We start from the raw sequence: 23,193 nt of genomic DNA, 5'->3' as shown, positions 1-23,193 counted from the left end.
GGAGATCATCTGAATGTTTCTCATAAATGTTCACTCATATAATTAACTAACATTTATATTTTATATGTTTTATTTCATATTATATAATGCTATGCATTTATAATTACATAGTACATACACAATATCCTTGGGGAGAAAGGAGAGGGACGTCTAAGTTGAGCAATTACAGTTGTTCTAAAACCATTTCAGTGAATCTGATTAAGGAATTTACTGCCACTTTTTTTTGTTTGTTTGTTTGTTTTTTGAGAGGGAGTCTCGCTCTGTTGCCCAGGCTGGAGTGCAGTGGCATGATCTCAGTTCACTGCAAGCTCCACCTCCTGGCTTCATGCCATTCTCCTGCCTCAGCCTCCTGAGTAGCTGGGAGTACAGGCGCCCAACACTTCGCCCGGCTATTCTTTTGTAATTTTAGTAGAGACGGAGTTTCACCGTGTTAGCCGGGATGGTCTCGATCTCCTGACCTCGTGATCCGCCCGCCTTGGCCTCCCAAAGTGCTGGGATTACAGGTGTGAGCCACTGCGCCCAGCCCTACTGCCACTTTTAAGGGCAAAAGGAAGGGATTAAAGAGCCCTCTTTTGTAATTTGGTTGAGGAGCACAGTTCATTGACTACTCGTTGTAGGAAATGATGTGGTCCAAGAGTCTTCTCTTTTAGTTTCTTCCCCTTGAATCCTACCTTCTTTGGGCTGGGCCAGGTTGAACCAGGATCTCTCTTCTGCTCTCCTTTTTTAACCCCTTGATTTTAGGGATTGTTTCTGGGCCGAGCCTTGATCTTGCATTTTTACATTCGTGGATATTACTTCTTGTCAACTTCCAGAGCAGGAGTCTTCTTTTCAGTGTCCTGATGTTTGGAAAACAGACTCTGCTCATGAGAAGCAAACACCAGAGAGGTACAAGACAAGGCTGACTGCAGACCTTCCCTCTTCTAGCCTGTGGTCACAATTCTTTTGCCCATAGTTTGCTACCTCTGGCTCCTTGGGCCACACAGACGCCCTGCCTTCCCGCTGTTTTATACGCAAGAAGCATTCAGGATACTTTCTTTCTTCTCACATAAGAGGATCCAGTGTGGCAGTTACTTATAGCCTCCTCTCCCTTGCAAACAGCCACTATAGAATCTTGGGCCTTTAGGATTTCCTGTCAGTCATGCTTGGGTGCAAAGCCCAGGCCAAATGAAGAGTTAAAGCATTTAGTGGAGAATAGGAAACAGGCAAAGTCAGGGTGTAGGAAAAAAGAGATTTGTGTGAATTTTTTGGTTTCTGTGACAAACAATTCGATACACCTATGTTGTATTAACAGAACACACAATTTATTATTTTTTATGTAGCTAGATAGTCCGGAACTTCCATGACTTCTGTACACTGAAGGAAATAATCATAATATATTTTTTCCATTTAGTTTTATGTCATATTACTTCATTTATGTTATTCATTATTATGTCTTAATATTTCTAGAACTCCTATTCTCCCTTCGTCTGGATTTTCTTGTGGCAACTATACCTGAGTTTGTTCTCACCCCAATATTGTGTCTTTTAGCAAATTGAAAGGTAAGCCCAATACAGCTTTTCTAGCTTCTGAAAGATTTATGTTACATTTTGTGTCTTGTCATGTCCATAGACATTTGTATCATTTGTAGTTTTGGGCTACTATACACCTATTGGATTTTTTAATAATTTCCAAAATAATGTTGTATTATTTATTTATTTATTTTTTGATATGGAGTCTTGGTCTGTTGCCCAGGCTGGAGTGCAATGGCACAATCTTGGCTCACTGTAACCTCTGCCTCCTGTGTTCAAGCCAGTCTCTTGCCTCAGCCTACCAAGTACCCCGGACTACAGGTATGAGCCAGTATGCCCAGCTAATTTTTGTATTTTTGGTGAGACAGGGTTTTACCATGTTGGCCAGGTTGGTCTCAAACTCCTGACCTCAAGTCATCTGCCTGCCTCGGCCTCCCAAAGTGCTGGAATTACAGGCGTGAGCCACCGTACCCGGCCACAATATTTTATAATTTAATGTCAAATTTGAATGTGGGCTGGGTGCGGGGGCTCACACCTGTAATCCCAGCTCTTTGGAAGGCTGAGGTGGGCGGATGACTTGAGGTCAGGAGTTCAAGACCGGCTGGCCCACTTGTTGAAACCCTGTCTCTACTAAAAATACAAAAATTAGCCAGGTGTGGTGGCATACGCCTGTAGTCCCAGCTACTCGAGAGGCTGAGGCAGAATTCCTTGAACCCAAGAGGCGGAGGTTTCAGTGAGCCGAGATGGCACCACTGCACTCAAGCCTGGGTGACAGAGAGAGACTCCATCTCAACAACAGCAGCAGCAACAACAACAACAACAAATAATTAAATGCTCCTAATTGTAAGTTTGTTATGTTCTGTTAACCTTTTTCTTTTTCCAATGAACAATTTATGAATATTGATACATTTTTCATGATGTGGAAATTTTCAGAATTGTAAATGTTTATTCATTTAAAACTATATGGAAAATTACTGTCTCAAAAATGTTAATAAAGCTAACAGTCTAGCTTTATTAAAATCAATTTGACCTTTTTCATCCTCGGTTTACCCAGTTTTAAAATGGTTGCAAAGATTACTAAAAATATATGTAAGGTACTTTCATAAATTAGAAACTAAAAAGTAAAAATTGCTTTCAAAAATCTGCAATCAGCCGGGCGTGGTGGCTCAAGCCTGTAATCCCAGCACTTTTGGAGGCCGAGGAGTGCGGATCATGAGGTCAAGAGATCGAGACCATCCTGGCCAACATGGAGAAACCCTGTCTCTACTAAAATAGAAAAAATTGGCTGGGTGTGGTGGCATGCACCTGTAGTCCCAGCTACTCAGGAGGCTGAGGCAGGAGAATTGCTTGAACCCGGCAGGCGGAGGTTGCAATGAGCCCAGATGGCGCCACTGCACACCAGCCTGGTGGCAGAGTGAGACTGGGTCTCAAGAAAAAAAAAAAAAATCTGCAATCATAATTACTTACAGTTTAATCTGGAATTTAGTACTCTATTCTATTTTCAGAGCTACTATAGAGTATGATGTCCTTTGTAGCTCCACTTTTAGCAGAATTCAACGTGTTTCTTTTTTTTTTCTTTTCTTTTTTTTTTTCATTCTACTTCTAGGAATTTAGATATAGTTGTATATATGTATAAGGATATTCATATTGCAGCATTGTCTGTAATAAGATTTGAAAGGAACCTGAAAACAACTGAAGGTCCATTAATACTGAACTGGCTAACTACATTATGGTATTTTTAATTATGTTACTCACAAGCAATGAAATTCCCTATAGCCATTACAAAATAGAATCTATGTATGCATAAATTGACTGGGAAAATCAGTGTTCAAGGTAGATTGTAGAATATGTACAGTTACTCCTTTTGTATAAAAATAGAGGATATACATGTATGTGAAGGTAAATATTTACACACAATATGCAAAATGTGAATGTAAGCACTGGTAGCTATCTAGAAGAACACCCAAGGAACCGGGGCGGGGGACGGATCTGGCAGAGGCCCTTCCCCGTGCCTCACTGTTTGAATTCTGAAGGGTGCAAACACGCCCTTATTGACCAGTGCTACCGGCCTCTGGTTAAAGAGGGCGCTGTGGTCACCAAAGTCCTGTTTACAAATCAGGAGTCTCAGTAAGCCAGCGTGGTTACGCCATCACGACCGGCGGTGGCACATGCGCAATAGCGAGACGCTGGAGCGCTGCGTGGGTGGCTGCCGAGTCTCTTCCGGTCTAGGGTCTTATCCTGGCACTGAGGGCGCCGGACTGGCGCTTTTGGCCGGCTTGGCATTGGGTGGGCGGCTTCTTGGGACCCACATGAGCCAGTGGCATCATCCCCGCAGTGGCTGGGGTCGGGGACGCGACTTTTCAGGACGCTCCTCAGCCAAGAAGAAGGGCGGAAACCACATCCCGGAAAGGTAAATATGTCTTGGTCCCTTGGCGTGGCCTTTCCAGCTCGTGGTTTCTGGGTCTGGGCTTCATCTTTTGTGGTCTCTGCCTGTCACTCTTGCTGTCGCAAGCTTGACTTGTCCGTCCCTTGCTTTGAGGCTTTGACCCTCTGCGCCACCCGCTGTAGCTGAAAGGGGCGATGTCTGTAAGGTCCTGTGATTTCTCCATATTCTTGTAAAAGGGAGGTTCTGGCCATTGCTCTTAGGTAAAATACGGAAGGATTGCTTTAAGGTGGGACTGTTAGTGTTGGGGACACTCCTTAATTCCCAAGATGGAATCTCCTCAGTTCCTTGTTAACGTTGGCACGGAAAGGGTAATGGTTTGAGTTAGGAACCCAGCAGTAGTAGTGCCCTGAGATCTCACATGGAAAGTTGGTTTGTATTGTTTCCAGAAATCACAACGAACATACTTTACTTCCTAACAGGCCTCGTTTGAAATATACTCCTTTATACGTACAAATGATTAATTTTGAGACTTTGCAGGTAGGTGCAGTGAACAGTTTTTACTCCTTGCGACCATCCTCCACCATCTCATACCTCAATAAATTCTCTTCATTTTATCTCCTATCTTTTGACTGTCACTTTCTGTCAGTACCCTAATACAGGTCTTGCCTGATCTATTGCAGTTGGGTTCTAATTGCAGTGAATCTTCTGTTTGTTTTCTTCCAATCTGTTTTTTTGTTTTGTTTTGTTTTTGTTTTTGAGAGGGATTTTCGCTCTTTGAGTAGGATGTCTGCCAGGCTGGAGTGCAGTGGTCCAATCTCGGCTCACTGCAACCTCCGCCTCCCGGTTTCAAGCGATTCTCCTGCCTCAGCCTCCCAAGTTGCTGGGATTACAGGCGCCCGCTACCACACCCGGCTAATTTTTTTGTATTTTTAGTAGAAACGAGGTGTCACCATGTGGGTCAGGCTGGTCTCAACTCCTGACCTCAGGTGGTCCACCTGCCTCAGCCTCCCGAAGTGCTGGGATTACAGACGTGGGCCACCGCGCCTGGCCAGTTCCTAGCATTATTAAGTGAAGTTCACAGCCCCTCTTCTAGCAGGTTTTCTCTTAAAATATGGACTTGAAGTTTCCTACTAATTGAACTTGATGTCATCAGTCGTATGAAAACTAAAACCGTGAAGTGAAATAATTGAATTTGAACTATTTCAGTGAATATTTTTGTATTAATGGCACTTTAGTTTCTGGTACTGGGCCAAGTTTAACAGAGATACAGGAGTTCTGGGTATCTCTGGTTTTATATAGGCCTTATTTGAGTTGTACTGTTTTGTTGGCTTGTGTTCGTTTTCATGATGGGGAAACAGGAGAGGAGGGCAGTATAGGTTGTTACTTGGTGGAGTTTAATAAGTGGAGTGGTTGGCCGGGCGCGGTGGCTCAAGCCTGTAATCCCAGCACTTTGGGAGGCCGAGACGGGCGGATCACGAGGTCAGGAGATCGAGACCATCCTGGCTAACACGGTGAAACCCCGTCTCTACTAAAAAATACAAAAAACTAGCTGGGCGAGGTGCCGGGCGCCTGTAGTCCCAGTTACTCGGGAGGCTGAGGCAGGAGAATGGCGTGAACCCAGGAGAGGGAGCTTGCAGTGAGCTGAGATCCAGCCACTGCACTCCAGCCTGGGCGACAGAGCGAGACTCCGTCTCAAAAAAAAAAAAAAAAAAAAATAAGTGGAGTGGCGAAATGCAAAGCGGAGAGAAGAGAGGACATGTTCTGTGGGCTGTGATTCCCATTTTCAGGAAGTCTTATTCTATGCAAGGAAACAAGGCTGACATACAATTTGCCTAACAAAAAAAATGTATCTAATAGGTGGAAAGACTATCTCCCAGTTGGACAGCGGATGCCTGGGACTCGTTTCATTGCTTTCAAAGTTCCCTTGCAAAAGGTAAGCAAAAGTTAATTCAGTATTCTTTCAGGTATCTGAGTTCACCATGCAGAACACTGTTCTCCGCTCTATCACATTCCATTTTCTCTTTTTATAGCAAATACTTTGTAATGACCCCTTTACTATCCTGAAATGAAGTTCATAGGTACATACAACCTACTTCATATTTTAAACAAAAATACCAATTAACACCCTAACTATAATATAAAAAATAAAAGTAATTTATAATACAATAATATTTATTTCAATATATAAATGTTTGGACATGACTGCATTAAAAGACATAGTTGCCTGTGCAATGAATTCAAGAACTACAAGTGTAGACTGATCTAGGTGGCTTATATTGCTTTAGTGGTAGGAGTTTCCGTAATAGATTTCCAAACAAAACAAAGTATAATCTTCATTTGGTTAATAAGGTGATTATTATCCTGGAAAATTCAATATGTATTAATATTGTACAAAAAATACTTTGTGTTTATTTGTGAAATGGAGTTAGGTTCTAAGGCCACGCTAAATATGAACAGCTTTTTATCTATATTAATGTTGAATAGGACATCCAAAAGCAATTCAGGATGTGGGACACATTTGTAGGACTGTCCTGAATTTGGCAAGTTGTTTAGAATTTGTAACCCTTACCCACTGAATGCCATTGGGACTCCTTTCCTCCCATGGTCACAATCAGAAATATCCCCCAGATCATCAAGGTCAGGATCTCAGTGGGGAAAATCTGAAGATTGTGTTTTTGTTTAGGAAAGGAATAGGAGGGATAGGAGGGGAAAGCTTTTGACAGCCATAAAAAAGATGAGAAGCTGAAGACAAATAATTGTTTTCTAGATTCCATGTCTTATTAGACTTCCCCAGCATAGCTCAGATTAGTATTAGGAGAAGCCCACTTGAAACGTTTTGGGAATTTACTTAATTTGTGACTCATAGATCAGATTTCCTTTTTCAGCTGCTGTGTCAGCTTCTCTGCGTGTCTGGGCTTAAAAATGAGTCGTTTCAGGCCAGGCCTGTTGGATCATGTTTGTAATCCCAGTAGTTTGGGAGGCAAAGTGGGTGTATCGCTTGAGGCCAGGAGTTTTAGACCAGCCTGGGCAACATTGTGAAACCCTGTCTCTACAAAAAGTACAAAAATTAACCAGGTGTGGTAGTGTGTGCGTGTAGTCTCAGCTGCTCAGGAGGCTGAGGTGGGAGAATCAGTTGAGCCCAGGAGGTCAAGGCTGCAGTGAGCCGTCATCATGCCGCTGTACTCCAGCCTGGGCAACAGAGCAAGAGCTTGTCTCCAAAAAGAAGGTGGTGTTGGAGACACGGGGAATTTTTAGGGAAGTGAAACTATTCTGTGTGATACTGTAAGGGTGGATACATAAAAGGGGTTTACATATATTAATGTATTTCACAATCCTATGCTGATGAAGTAACGGTAGTACTAATATCTCTTACTGAGTGCTTATTCTGCACTAAGCTCAGAGGATAGATGGTTACAACTAATAAATTATTTTGTAGATAATGAAACAGGCTCAGAGAAGGAAGAATCAAAACTTGAACTTAGTTCTTTCTCTCATTTTTTTTTTTGGTGTGGCAAAATATACATAACATAATATGTACATACAATGCATAACATAGAATGAGTCATGCATACCTAACCTCTAGACTTTGGTGATAACAATGTGTCAAAGTTGGTTCTTCATTTGTAACAAATGGACCACACTGGTATGGAATGTGGATAGTGGGGGAGTCTGGGTAGGGTGGGGAAGGCAAAGTACACGTGGGAGCTGCCTGGCTTTTTGGCTCAGTTTTGCTGTGAACCTAAAACTGCTCTGAAAACTAGGCCTTTTTTTTTTTTTTTTTTTTTTTGAGATGGCATCTCACTGTCGCCCAGGCTGGAGTGCAGTGGCGTGATCTTGGCTCACTGCAAGCTCTGCCTCCTGGGTTAACGCCATTCTCCTGCCTCAGCCTCCTGAGTAGCTGGAACTACAGGTGCCTGCCACCACACCTGGCTGATTTTTTTGTGTTTTTAGTAGAGATGGGGTTTCACCGTATTAACCAGGATGGTCTGAATCTCCTGACCTCGTGATCTGCCCGCCTTGGCCTCCCAAAGTGCTGGGATTGCAGGCGTGCACCACTGCGCCCAGCCAAACTAGTCTATTTTTTAAAAAGTACATTGCTGGCCCCTGAGTAGCCAGACAGATTGAGGGAACAGAGCACAAAGTTCAAAAATAAGCCACATACATAAAAGAATATTCAGCAATGAAAGCCATCGTATATGTAGACATGTAACAAATATTTTTTTGTGAGGCTGAGACAGGAGGATTGCTTGAGCTCAGGAGTTTGAGATCAGCCTGGGCTACATGGCAAGATGGCGAGACTCTATCTCTTTTTTTTTTGAGACGAAGTCTTGCTCTGTCACCCAGGCTGGAGTGCAGTGGCGCGATCTCGGCTCACTGCAAGCTCTGCCTCCCGGGTTCATGCCAGTCTTCTGCCTCAGCCTCCGGGTAGCTGGGACTACAGGCGCCCACCACCACGCCCGGCTAATTTTTTGTATTTTTAGTAGAGACGGGGTTTCACTGTGTTAGCCAGGATGGTCTCAATCTCCTGACCTCGTGATCCTCCCACCTCCTAAAGTGCTGGGATTACAGGCATGAGCCACTGCGCCCGGCCAACCCTATCTCTTTAAAAAAAAAAAAAAAAAAAGGCCAGGTGTGGTGGTTCATGCTTGTAGTCCCAGCTACTTGGGAGGCTGACGTGGGAGGATTGCTTGAGCCCGGGAGGTGGAGGCTGCAGTAAGCCATATTTGTGTCACTGTACTCCAGCCTGGATGACAGAGCAACACCCTGTTTCAAAAAGAAAGAAAGATATAGCAACACCCTGTTTCAAAAAGAAAGAAAGATATATTTATAAGCACTAAATATGATAGGCACTCCACTTGGAGCTGGAGATACAGTGGTGAATAAAATCTGGGTGTTTGCAGTCTGATTAGGAGACTAACATGAAACAAATACAGAAATACACATATAGAAGTGGGCTTATTTTTTTCTTTCTGACCACTCAGGAAGAAAGGATTGTTATAACATACCTTCTGTGTTCCAGGAGAATGGAAACTTTCCTTTGAATCTCGTTATATGTTAGCATCACAGGACTTGAATAAATGCCTAATGCAGTGCAGGATTTTAAGCACATGTTTGCTCTTGTTTCATTCTCTCTGACAGAGTTTTGAAAAGAAACTTGCTCCGGAAGAATGCTTTTCCCCTTTGGATCTTTTTAACAAAATCCGAGAACAAAATGAAGAACTTGGACTGATTATTGATTTAACATATACTCAACGCTATTATAAACCGGAGGTAAGTGGAACCCTTCATTGAAAAGAACGTTCTTCATTCTGATCCTGAAATAATTTATAGTAATTCAGTAATAATTCAGTAATCATCTTGTGCTAACGTGAAGCCTGGCCTTCTTTGATGGGTAGTAAGTTTAAAAGAGAACCAAGTGATTTCTTTAATTACATGTTTTTAATTGCTGTCTCAAATGAAATTGAAGACATGAATTGAACTAAAATATTTGGCAGTAGGCTCTGTGTGTGCCTAAGAAATTCTATAAGCTTCCATATTCTATATTTTGAAAATGAAGTAAACTTATTAATACTAGCAGTGGCCTGGAGGAAAGAAAGGAATATCCAATATTTCTTAGCACTTATTTTAAGCCATTGCTTGAGCATGTGTAAGCATCGTGTAAAAGAAAGTTTTCTGAGTTTATGATTTCTTTTCCCAGTATCTGTTGATACAATACAGAGATTCATATGTTCTGTTGGCCCCGTTTAGCATCTTGGTGCGAAAGAATGATCCTTCTTCTGACCAGTTCTATGGCTTTTGGAAACAGTAACATCTAATATTTGTTAATATTTGTACAGCAGTTTGCCATTTAAAAAGTACTTTCAGCCGGATGCGGTGATTCATACCTGTAATCCCAGCACTTTGGGAGGCTGAGGCGGGTGGATCACCTGAGGTCAGGAGTTCGAGAGCAGCCTGGCCAACATGGTGAAACCCCGTCTCTATTAAAAATTCAAAAAAATTAGCCAGGTGTGGGTGGCACATGCCTGTAATCTCAGCTACTGAGGAGGCTGAGGCAGGAGAATCTCTTGAACCTGGGAAGCAGAGGTTGCAGTGAGCCAAGATCATGCCACTGCATGACAGCCTGGGTGTCAGAGCAAGACTCCGTCTCAAAAAAAAAAAAGTGCTTTCACATGTATTAACGTAGTTAATCCTCTCAACAATCCTGTGCTGATAAAGTAGCAGTTGTACTAATATCTCCTATTGAGTGCTTTTTCTTTGCTAAGCTCAAAGGATAAAATGGTTACAATTAATACATAATTTTACAGAAGATAAAACAGGCTTGAAAAAGGATGACTTAAAACTTGAATGTAGTTATTTCTCTCTTTTTTTAATTGAAGCACAAATTGAGGCCCTATCTTTGGAGAGTTGGAGCTTGTTAGATTGTCTCCTGAGTCCTTTTGACACAACCCTAGTACCTTTGATTACTCTTTCTTTGCTATTTATATGAAAAAAATTCCAGGCTTATCTTGTACATTTCCTGTTCTACCCTGAACTCAGCCATTTTCCCAAGGAGCTTTGATTCCTGTTTGGTGGGAATGCTATTTAAAGATTAGAGTCTGAGTGCTAGAGGTGCTCAGTGCTCCTAGGCTCATTGTTACTAGTCTTTTTCTGTGGATGGTGCTAAGAAATATGTTTGTTTTTAAAGTACATCATGAGTTTATGCTGATACTTTCCATTTGAACTCAGAGCTTCAGTTCTAAAAGAACTGAAAGCAAGGATTTAAACAAATACTTGCACATCAGTGTTCACAGCAGCATTTTTCACAATGGCCAAAAGGTGGAAACAACCCAAGTGTCCATCAGTAGGTGAATGGATACACAAAACGGTATCTGCACACAATGGAATATCATTCAGCCATAAAAAAGAAATTTAATACACGCTACAATATGGATGAACCCTAAAAACATGCTTAGTGAAATAAACCAGACACAGAGGGACAAATATATGATTCCACTTTTACGAAGTACCTAGAATAGACTAATTCACAGAGACAGAAAACAGACTAAAGGATCTACGAGGTGGGGAGAAAAGGGAATTATGGTTTAATGGTCAAAGTCTTTTTGTCGGGGATGATGAAAAAGTTTTGGGTATAGACAGTGGTGATGGTTACACAATACTGTGAATGTAATGCCGCTGAACTATACCACACTTATGGGTGGTTAAAATGATTTTCACTTAGCCTCTTCTGTCTTTTATCTGTATCTACTTTTCTCCCACCCCAAGGATATCAGTTCTCAATAGTGCCTGGAATTCCCTCTGTCTCACAATTCAAATCCAAGTTCTTCTGACTCTGTTCTCTACTCTTCTACTTAAATCATAGCTGCTTTATGAAGGCACGGGCCTTTGAATTGTAAAATATTAAATGGAACTGTTTATATAATTTATAGTTAAATTTGCATTCATTCACATGGAATTTGCTTTCAATTTTGTATACCTATTGACTATTATGTAGTTTTATTGAAAATCAAGTGATACTTTCTGGTTGAAGTCAGTGTTGGCAAAAATAGCTCTTTTATCAGAATTGCATGTTCTGATACTGGCGTATTAAGTTTGTTATAATCTCTTGGCTTATATTCTGGGTCCCCTAATTACTCTTTAATTATTTCTCTACAAATGAAATAATGCACATCTTTTATGGTTTTGCTTTATAGGATTTGCCAGAATCTGTTCCTTACTTAAAAATATTTACAGTTGGACATCAAGTGCCTGATGACGAGACTATTTGTAAATTCAAACACGCTGTTAATGGGTTTTTGAAAGAAAATAAAGATAATGGTGAGTTTTTGTTCTTATCTGAACTGCGGTGTGCATTATGAATGAGGTTGGGGATTTTTGGTATTTTTTATAGTTCTAACCTTTGACCCATTATATATGATGCTAAGATGATGAAAATGTGAGGTGGTGCTAATAGGGTAAGATGTTTTTCCTTTTGTTGATCACAAATAATTTAACTTGCTTTGGAAAGTTAAATTAGTTTTAGTGCAAAATATGAACTGAAGAACTGAACTAGCTCATCTTTCTCTCTTTTTTAATTTGAATGGGAAATATACAATAAAATTAAAATGTTATTTTTGTCTTGTATGTTTGTTAAGAAGTGAGAGGTAGAGAAAAGATTTAAAAACTCTGAGTCTTAGAGTTATGTGAAAGAGACAAGAAAGGGCAAAGATTAGGAATGGGACAGATGCAAAACAAGAAAGAGCGCGCCAGTGAAATTGCCCCTTTGTCATATGTATTTAAGCTATTTCTGCTGTTTTTTTGCTTTGAGTACAGATGGGGAAGGATACCACCACCTCTTATTCTTCACACGGGAGAACTTAAGCCAAAGGCTGGTGCTTTCTTGTTCCTGCTTTAAGATTTACCTTACTCTTTTAAAAATAGAACTTAATAGGTTCTTTATCTTAAGGATCCAGTTGCCTTTTTCTGGTATCTACCTGCTAGAAAGAACATGATATTTGCCATATTTTAAGACTGAAGAAGCTTTTGTCTTTGGAAAGCCACTGGCACCCACAGGACAAAGGCTGCATTTGTCTTCTTTCCAAATTTAGCTTGAGGAGTGTACACTTTATTACATAAATCTGACAGTAAATACTCCTTTTTAAAAAATGTGATGGAGTAGTGGAGAAAGAATAGAAACAGAGGTGGGAAGATAGGGAATGGAAGGTGAGAGATAGAGACTGGATCAGTGGGTTTGAAGATCAAATTTCAAATTGTAACCCAGTCACTCACTTAATGTAGACACTAGCTTTTAATTATGTCAAACCTTGTTCACAGATCTTCCCCTGTACTTTAACTTTAAAACTTGAGAGGTTTGGCTTTCTCATTTGTGTAAGCTGTCGTCACAGAAATACTACCTTTTAAGATATGAGGGTACAGCTGATGGCCTATTCACTGCTTCCAGGCTCTTGTGTGTGAAATTTTTATATAGCACTTCATTTGTTCTGTGAGGGCTAGGAGGTCCTTATGAATACATGAGAACACATTTTTAAATCTTAGTTGTTCACATATTACACTGATTGTAGTCAGTTGGATAGACTGAACTTCATGTTGGTCTTCCGCTGAATTGTGCTGACTGTCTAAGTCTTGCAGTACCCACTACCATAGCAGGTTTGGGACCTTGTTTGTAATCAGTTTTAGCTACCTCTGCTATAATCCCTTCCCACAGATACCAGGCTCACTGATAAAAAGAGGACACTACACTCTCCACTCTCTTCTGGAACTAGTAGGGACTGAGAAAACAAATTGATTCAGTAAACACTGAGATCCTTTTAGATTTGTTGTTAGAGCATGAAGACACATAAGTGATAGCAGTCTTTGTTTTTTATTATAGCAGTTCACAGTTATCTAGGAAAATAAACATGTAGTGCATGTGGCTTAAGATGTGGGTTAATTATAGAACAAAAAAGCTGGGCGCGGTGGCTCATGCCTGTAATCCCCGCACTTTGGGAGGCAGAGGCGGGCGGGGCGGATCGTAAGGTCAGGAGATCAAGACCATCCTGGCTAACAGGGTGAAACTCCATCACTACTAAAAATACAAAAAAAAAAAAAAAAAAAAAAATTAGCCGGGCATGGTGGTGGGCGCCTGTAGTCCCAGCTACTCGGGAGGCTGAGGCAGGAGAATGGCGTGAACCCGGGAGGCGGTGCTTGCAGTAAGCCGAGATTGCACCACTGCACCCCAGCCTGGGCGACAGAGCAAGACTCCGTCTCGGGGGGGGGGGGGAAGGACAAAAAAGACAGTTCATCATAATAAAAGAATAAATTAAGTGCAGTGAGAATATAGAGGAGAGATTGAGGAAGGCCTGACAGGATACAACATTCGAGCTGCAGGGACGAGAATTTTGCCAGGATGAGATAAGGACAGCCTAGTTTTGGGGATTAGGCACAAAAGGCACAGGGCTTAAAGCCATGGAGACGCAGCCTCCTGTGTAACTAGAAGATAATGTGAAAAGGCATGGAATTCATATGTACATTTTCAACAAATAATTGTATAACCTATGTTGAAGTCACTTTTCTAAAAAGTGGAAATAGAACAAAGTCCTTGCCCTTATATACTTTACATTCTAGTAGGGGAGAGAAATAACCTAATAAATATATGGAATATATGTGGTGATAAGTGCTTTGGAGAATAACAAAACACGATAAAGGGGTGAGGGAAGAGGTGAGTGATTAGGAAGGCCTCTTTATGAAGATGTCATTTGAGCAGAACCTTAAAGGAAGTAATGAACCAAGCCATTGAGTGTCTGGGGAGGAGTGTTCTAAGGCAGAGGGAACAGCAGGTGCAAAGCCCCTGAGGCATGACTATGCTAGGCATGTTTGAGGAATGTTAAACAGCCCAGTGTGGCTGGAGTGGAGTGAGTGAGGGTAAGAGCAGGAGAAACAGGATCAGAGAGGTTGGGGGTGGGCAGAAGAGAGGTGGATCATATTGACCCTTGTAAATCATAGTTAGGATCATTGTGAACTTAGATCAGTTGGAAAGACAGATTGATATCAGTTTATGAAGGATTCTAAATGCCATGCTAAATTTGGGCTACATGTTATGCTAAATTGAGATTTTTAAGCAAAAACAACCCAGCCAGGTTTATGTTTTAGAAAGATAACATCTGCCATATGGAGGATCAGTTGAGATGGAAGTAGGGAGATTAGTTTGTTGTAGTAATCCAGGCAGGCAATGATGAGTGCCTTCTTTCTTCTTTTCTTTTTTTTTTTTTTTTTGAGACGGAGTCTCACTGTGTCACCGAGGCTGGAGTACAGTAGCACCATGTTAGCTCACTGCAACCTCCATTTCCTGGGTTCAAGCAATTTTCCTGCCTCAGCCTCCCGAGTAGCTGGGATTACAGGCGCCCACCACCACACACACGGCTAGTTTTTATATTTTTAGTAGAGATGGGGTTTCGCCATATTGGCCAGGCTGGTCTCGAACTCCTGACCTCAAGTGATCCACCCATTTCGGCCTCCCAAAGTGCCAGGATTACAGGCGTGAGCCACCGCCCCCAGCCGAGTGCCTTATTTTTTATTTTATTTTATTTATTTTTTGAGTGTCTGGGATTACAGGCATCCGCCACAAAACCTGGCTAATTTTTTGTACTTTAGTAGAGATGTGGTTTCGCCATGTTGGCCAGGCTGGAAAGTGCTGGGATTACAGGCATGAGTCACCACACCTGGCTGATGAGTGCCTTCTTTACCAGACGCTACCTAGTCACGGACACAGATTTTGCAAAGATAAACTACATGTTTTTTAATTTAATTCCTCATATAATTTTTTAAATTATATGAAGACTTAAATTCTTCATGTAAGCTTTTAAAAGGATGAACTAAGAAATACTGTGATATAATGTAATCTTAGACTTGATTCTAGTCTTGTACTGTTTGCCTGCTTTTGACTTACATCTCCAAGCCTTGCCTTTTCATTGTAAAATGTGAATAGTGCTATTTACCTGAGTGCTTCACAGAGCAAGTAGACCTGTGGCGTGTGTGGAGCACTGAACAAGAGAAGGAATAGAAGTTCTTTGGTAACTCAAGAGTACTATGGAAACTGTCCTTAATATTCAATATCAAGAGTGAAGGCATTTCATTTGTTTCATTCAGAAACAAATTTCATTCTTCTCTTAGCCTGTTGTTGCTTTCACTCCCTTTTTGTGTAATTAAATCAGTTGCTGATGGGCATTCTGTTTGAAGATAGATGGGTTTGTCTCATTGCAGTTTTGGCTGTTAGTGTCTGACCAGGCCTGCAGTTTACATCACTGAGTCTAATTGGGACTGTGCAAAGTTTCCCAGAAGCAGTGAGTTTTGGCTTTCTGTTAGATGATTCTTTATAGTATGTTCCTAGAAAAAACAATTCCTCTTGAGAGTTATTCATTTTCAGGGCAGTGATAATGTTATACACTTGTGTATCTACTTCAGTTATTTAAACCTGTATTTTCTTTTTATAGACAAACTTATTGGTGTCCACTGTACTCATGGTTTAAACAGGACCGGCTACCTTATTTGCAGGTAAGTTGCCAACCCCAGAGGCAGACCATTTTAAAGTTGTTTTTGTCTGTTTACAATGGTAATGTAAGCTTGTTGTAAAAAATGCAACCGGTATAGAAATACATGAAGTAGAAGGCAGTCTTGCTCCCCACCCAGAGATTACCACCATTAATAATTTAGTACACATCTTTTCAGACTCTAAAAATGCAGATACAAGTGTACATATTATTGAATGGTATAATAGTTAGATATTCTGTTTTTTAATTTAATACGTGATAGACATCTTTCTATGAAAATACTTGGACTCATTCTTTTTAAGGGCTGCGTTGTTCTTTGCATACCGATGAACACAAAAGTCAGAAGTTTTTGATATTATAAAACATTGAAGTAGTAAACATTTATATGTAAATATTTTTGAATACATATGCCGTAGCCCCGGAGGTAATTTCACTCAAAATAGAATTTCTGAATCAAATAGTATGTGTCCTTAACGCTTTTTATGGGTGTTGCCACACTGCACTGAGTTATGTTTGTTCATTCAGAAAATATCTCTTGAGCATCTATTATGTGTAGGCACTGTGCTGGGTGCTAGCAAAGAGACTCTAGCTGCTCTTTGTGCATCCTAACAGTCTAGGGAGGGAGTAGATATTAAAGAATCACACACATGCCTATAGCATTACAACTCCAACAAGTGCTGAGAAGGAGAGTGATGTGGTACAATGGGAGCGTAGAATATGGAGGATTTGACTTCAACAAGAGGGCTAGAGGTTTCTGTGGGAAGGTCTGAGCAAATATCTGAAGTATGAGTAGGTGTTAACCAGGTAAGGATGTCGTGGAGAGAATTCTGAACCTAAGGATCAGTGGAGACCATGTAACAGGAAAACATACTGTGTTGGAGGAGCTGGCCAGGGAGACTGGGCCATGGGAGTAGTATGGCATTAAAATGGAGCTGGAAATATGGGTAGGAGCTAAAACCATGCAGAGCTATGTTTAGGGTTTTAGTCACTACCTTAAGAGCAAGAGAAAACCATTGAATTTTTTTTGTTGGGGATGAGTGTGGGGAATATATACAAATTTGTATTTTCAACCTATCATTTTGCCGTTGAGTGGAGAATACACTGCAGAGGGAAAGAGGTAGAAGCAAGGAGACAAGTTGGGAGGTGTTTGTAGGAATTGAGGCATAATGATGGATTGGACCAGGGCATGGTGGTCATTTTGGTGGAAAGATACAGATATATTCTATAGAGATATTTAGGTAATATTGTTGTCAGGAGTTGGTGGTGAATTGAAGATAAGAGTATGGAAGAAGTGGCTGACAGTGATGGTGACTTCCAAGTTTCTGGCCCTTCTGTTGGTTATACAGTATTTTTTAGATATAATGTTAATATTTTTCCCAATTTGTCTTTTGTTTGTTGTTGGTTTCTGATACTCTGTCATATTATGGAAGTCTCTATTTTTAGTGTATAAAGTGTTTTGATAAAAAATGATTCTGCACTTTCTTTCCTTTTGTTTATTAAATTACATTAATGTAAATAAAAATATAAATAGATTTTCTGGAGTTGGGTCATCCTTACATTCTTGAAAAACGTCTTTTTGTGGTCATAGTATGTCATTCTTTAATAACTGCTGGATTCGATATGCTGATATTTTCTTAGGATTTTTATATCTATGTCTGTAAGTTGAAATTGGACCTTTTTTGAAAAAACTTGATTTTTTTCTTTTCGTATATATAAATGACCCAAATTATGTTGTTTTGTTAGATATTTGATTGATGTAGAAGGCATGAGGCCAGATGATGCAATTGAATGTAAGTATGAGGGTTGTCACTATTTTTCCCTTTTTATTAAAGTTAAAGGTGGAAATGTAGAAGAATTTCTCAAATTTTGGAAAAAAAGAAGTTTGTAATTCGTTTGTTCCAGTATAAGATAGTCTTGCCAAAAGTCTATAGATGTATGTGGAAGTAGTGAGATATAACAGCTTGAATAGTGAATTTCAGCTTAATTTGCTTTTTCTGGAAAGATTTGCTTTTTGTACAGTTATTTCTAACAGTTTATCCTCTCCTCAGTATTCAATAGGTGCCGGGGACATTGCTTAGAAAGACAAAACTACATTGAAGACCTTCAGAATGGTCCTATCAGAAAGTAAGTCTTATGTTACATATGTGAGATTTGTGGGTCAGGGAGATCTCTTTTTTTTTTTTTTTGAGACGGAGTCTCGCTCTGCCACCCAGGCTGGAGTGCAGTGGCCCGATCTCAGCTCACTGCAAGCTCCACCTCCTGGGTTCATGCCATTCTCCTGCCTCAGCCTCCCGAGTAGCTGGGACTACAGGCACCCGCCACCTCGCCTGGCTAGTTTTTGTATTTTTTAGTAGAGACGGGGTTTCACCGTGTTAGCCAGGATGGTCTCGATCTCCTGACCTCATGATCCGCCCGTCTCGGCCTCCCAAAGTGCTGGGATTACAGGCTTGAGCCACCGCGCCGGGCCGGGAGATCTCTTTTTATATAATTTAAGTTGCATATATCCGTTCTTCTGGTAGCTGGTTTATTTGGCGGGGGGAGACATAAACAAACAGGAATGGGAGAAGGAAGAAATTGTTATTTTCATATGCCAAAGTATAGTCACTAAATCGACTACTAAATTTGGAAACCAGTAATATTGTGTGGAAATATTCTCTTTAAGGAATTGGAATTCCAGTGTACCCAGGTCAAGTTTTGAAGACTCAGCACATCTCATGCAACCAGTCCACACCATGAATAAGCCTGTTAAACGAGGACCTAGGTATAATCTACATCAGATCCAGGGTCACTCAACTCCTCGACATTTCCACACCCAGACCCAAAATTTGCAACAATCAGTCAGGTACCTCTCTCTGCTGTCCCTTTTCTAGAATTGAGATAGAAATTAATACTGTAATTAATGAAAACATGTTATGATACTGATGAGGAATTCTTTTTTTCTTTTTTTTTGGAGACAGAGTCTTGCTCTGTCGTCCAGGCTGGAGTATGGTGGCACAGTCTCGGCTCACTGCAACCTCCACTTCCTGGGTTCAAGCAATTCTCCTGCCTCAGCCCCCTGAGTAGCTGGGACTACAGGCCCCCGCCACCACACTCGGCTAATTTTTTGTATTTTTAGTAGAGATGGGGTTTCACCGTGTTAGCCAGGATGGTCTTGATCTCCTGACCCTGTGATCCACCCGCCTCAGCCTTCCAAAGTGCTGGGATTATAGGCGTGAGCCACCACACCCGGCTGATAAGGAATTCTTGCTGATCAGTTTGAACCAGGAGATATTATTCTGCTCTGTATTTTGCATTTAGCACTGGAAAATCAGTTACAGGACAGGGAATATGTGACTTTTCAGAGGCAATTCGGAAAGGGACTTAGAAATTTTCATTGATTTTAAACTTAAGCCAAGAGTTTGATGTGGCTATCAAAAAGGATCTTATATTCTTAGGCTACATTCATGTAGTATAGTTTTTAGAATAAGGAAGATTGTTATTTAAGGAGTTGATATGAATTATAAGAAAAATAATAAAATCCTAATAGAGAAATTGCAAAGGATCTGAACAGATAAACAGCAAAAGTATTTTCACTTGGAAAATAGGGAAAGCCTCGGTATGGTTAAAGCGGTACATTAGTATGAGTTCTCCAGAATGATAGAACCAGTAGGAGGGATAGATGGATGGATGGATGATGGACGGATGGATGGATAGATGGATGGATAGATGGATGGATGGATGGGTGGGTGGGTGGATGGGAGGAGGGGCTTTTTTATTCGGGGTATCAGCTTATGCACTTATGAAAGCTGAGAAGTTTCATGGTAGGCTGTCTGCAAACTGGAGAACCAGGGAAGCTCGTAGCATTCTGTCCAACTCAGAAGGCCTCAGAACCAGGGAAGCCAGTGGAGTAACTCTCAATGCAAGGCTGAAGGCCTGGGAATCTGGTAAAGGTTAGAGGACACTGGTGTGAGTCCTCAAGTCCAAAGGCCATGAAGCCTGGAGTTCTGATGTCCAAGAGTAGGAGAAGGTAAGGTATTCCACCTCCAGGAGAGAGCACAATTTGCCTTTCCTCTGCCTTTTTGTTCTATCCAGGCCCCCAGCCTGTTGGGTGGTACCTACCCATACTAAGGGTGGATCCTCCCACCTACTCACACACCGGTATCCTCTGGGCACACCCTCACAGACACTCCCAGAAATAATACTTTACCAGCCATCTAGGTATCTCTTAACCCAGTCAAGTTGGCACCTAAAATTAACCATCACAAATAGCAAGGTATTATTCTTTGCCTATTAATTTAGCAACAGTTTTGTTTGTTTGTTTTTGGAGACAGAGTCTCACTCTGTCACCCAGACTGGAGTGCAGTGGTGCAATCTTGGCTCACTGCAACCTCCACCTCCCAGGTTCAAGCAGTTCTGCTTCAGCCTCCCGAGTAGCTGGGATTACAGGCACCACCACCACGCCCAGCTAATTTTTGTATTTTCATAGAGATGGGGGTTTCACCATGTTGGCCAGGCTGGTCTTGAACTCCTGACCTCAGGTGATCCGCCTGCCTCAGCCTCCCAAAGTGCTGGGATTAAACAAGCATGAGCCGCCTCGCCCAGCCAGTTTCACAACAGTTTTTGATAAGCACTCCATTGTGGTTGTCAGGCTGGACCTGGATTTGCATCTTGGCTCTGTTACTTGCCTGCTTTGTGATCTTGGAAAAGATACTTAGCCTATCTACATTTACATTTTTCCATCAGTCAGATAGATATTTTAATAATACATACCCCATAGTGGTTGTTACTGACAGTTAACATGAATTTAAACAGTTTGGCACATTGTAAACACTTCCAAAAATACATTGCCATTTTTAGGCCAGGCACATTGGCTCACACCTGTAATCCCAGCACTTAGGGAGGCCGAAGTGGGAGGACTGCTTGAGCCCAGGAGTTTCAGACCACCCTGGGCAACATGCTGGAATCCTGTTTTTGTTAAAAAAAGAAAAAAGAAAAACCTTAAAAAAACCTGACATTTTAAAAAGATGAAAACAAACATTTCAAAAACATGTTGCTTACAGCATTGAAAATTGGCATAAGCCTTTTGAAGCACAATTTCAAGAACCATAAAAATACTTTACCTAGTGATTTCATTCTGAGACTAAGGAAATACTTCAAAATACAGAAAAAACTATATTAATCATTCAGTACATTTCTCAAACTCCCTACCGTGTGTCAGATGCTGGGCTAGCTCAGGATACAGTAGTATATGTTTTGCAGTGTTAATCCCAGCATTATTTGTGGTTGTGGAAAAACTTGTAACTGCTGTAATTCTAACAGTGGAGAATGTAGCTAAATAATCATATCCATACTGTAACATTTTATAAAGCCACTGAAAGTGTTAGCTCATTTATGATAAGTGAAAATAATAGGCTGTGATTCAACAGTCAGAAAAAGATGCTAGGGAAAAGAACAAAAGGAAATACTAACTAATTGAATTATAGTAAGTGGGATTGAGGGCTCTGCAGTTGGGGGTTTTTCTTTTCTCAGATTTCCAAATTTTCTTTTTCGAGACGGAGTTTTGCTCTTGTTGCCCAGGCTGGAGTGTAATGGTGTGATCTCAGCTCACCGCAACCTCCACCTCCCAGGTTCAAACGATTCTCCTGCCTCAGCCTCCCAAGTAGCTGGGATTACAGGCGCCTACCACCACACCCAGCTAACTTTATAATTTTAGTAGAGACGGGGTTTCTCCATGTTGGTCAGGCTGGTCTCGAACTCCCAACCTCAGGTGATTCGCCTGCCTTGGCCTTCCAAAGTGCTGGGATTACAGGTGTGAGCCACCACACCCAGCCCCAAATTTTCTTTTGTATAATTATTTGAGATTTTCTGATCTTGCTTTTCAAACAAGTAAATTTAAATCCTAATTTTTCAAATTTGTTGCATGTAGCATGCTTAAAGTTTTTCACACTTTATAATTAATTTATGTATGTTTGTTTATAAAGTGGAAGCAGCTTATTCTATCTTATGTCAACCCTGCCAGACTTTGGGAGAGACAGTATTTGATTAGAATAGTATGGGCGTGCATTTATCTCTGTAGGGAAAGGTGGAAAGGCTTCTGGGAATCCACAGTGTGCCAGAGCATTGTAGGAAATTGAAATGTATTTTCTTAATTTAGCTTCATAACAGCTCGTGAAGGTGAAAAGTATTATTAGCCCCATTTTATAAAGAAGTTAGGGAAATAAAAATTAAGTGTTTTATCTGCTAAGGTCGCACAGGTAGAAAACAGTAGAATATATATTATTTTGTAAATTTATAAATTTAAAGTATTTTATGAAAATATAAATTTAAAATAAATAAAAATTATGGTACTAATCCTAGTAATGGCTTATTACTTTTTGTTTTGCTTTAAGAAAATTTTCACAGAATCCACATGTTTACCAGAGAGGCCATCTCCCTCCTCCTGGTCCTCCTGGAGAGGACTGTTCACGCAGGAGGTACTCTTGGAATGTGAAGCCCAATGCCAGTCTGGCAGCCCAGAATAGAAGAAGGTGGTATCCTGACAATTACTCTGGACTCTCCTATCCAGCCTATTGGGAATGGACCCAGTGATACAAACCTGTCCTGGAATTCTACCTAGAGACCAGAACTGGCCTGAATATTACTGGTGTGACTTTAATTAGTTCAGGTCTAATCAGGTTTCTTTACTGTTCCCTTATGTGTTCAAGCTTAAGGAAAAATTGCATTGCTGTTTACCTCTTTGCTAATAAATTTGCAGTAATTACAGCATTGCAGGAAAAAAAGAAAAATCTGTTATTCCAGTCTTAAATTTTTCTAAAGGAAGACAATATTTTAGAACTAAAGCATTAAGAACTTCCCTTGCAAATTATTTTTTAAAATTCTATCTTGTTTTTCTGTGTATTTCTTTCTGACTAGACTTGTGATATGCGTGTGTTTATGTACAGAAATTTTTAGTGTTTTTGATATGTTCTGTTATTGACCCAAAGGCCATCTTTATTTTCTATAACTGTTCAAAATGTATATTATAATCTACTTAGGAGATAATTTCTTTAGAACCTAGTTACTACCTGTAATTAGTTGTAGTATTTTTGTGTTTAGATATTTCTGTCTTTGGCAGTCAGTTGTGGGATTTGACCAACTTCCTTTGACTGAATTGTCAGATATACCGTCTCACACAGGAATGGATGAACTTTTAGGGATTGTCAATTGAGCAAGAGAGACTGACTGATAAACCAGATTGCTGGTTTATTCAATTATAGTGAGTGATTTACTTGGCAGGGTAATTGTTATCAACTGGATA

General features: G+C 40.6%; 1 protein-coding gene across 2 annotated transcripts; it reads left to right on the top strand.

Annotated features, from left to right (window-relative positions):
* Positions 1-3,149: 3,149 nt before the first annotated feature.
* LOC101011137 (RNA/RNP complex-1-interacting phosphatase) lies at positions 3,150-22,945 on the top strand. Of its 2 annotated transcripts, none has more exons than XM_017947639.3 (9): positions 3,150-3,918; positions 5,752-5,827; positions 9,034-9,165; positions 11,586-11,709; positions 15,861-15,921; positions 17,661-17,707; positions 17,966-18,041; positions 18,580-18,759; positions 19,722-20,278. In XM_017947639.3, exons 1-9 carry the CDS (start codon positions 3,677-3,679, stop codon positions 19,849-19,851), a joined length of 1,068 nt encoding a protein of 355 aa, XP_017803128.1. In that variant the 5' UTR covers positions 3,150-3,676; the 3' UTR covers positions 19,852-20,278. The 2 variants fall into 2 exon arrangements, with proteins under 2 accessions (XP_017803128.1, XP_003908871.1); XM_003908822.4 differs by lacking the exon at positions 19,722-20,278 and adding an exon at positions 22,286-22,945 and having other exon boundaries at positions 3,164-3,918.
* The last annotated feature ends 248 nt before the right edge of the window (positions 22,946-23,193 follow it).

This window comes from Papio anubis, unplaced genomic scaffold (genome assembly GCF_008728515.1).
Source record: "Papio anubis isolate 15944 unplaced genomic scaffold, Panubis1.0 scaffold844, whole genome shotgun sequence".
NCBI lineage: Eukaryota > Metazoa > Chordata > Mammalia > Primates > Cercopithecidae > Papio > Papio anubis.
This window is presented reverse-complemented; position numbering and strand designations above follow the sequence as displayed.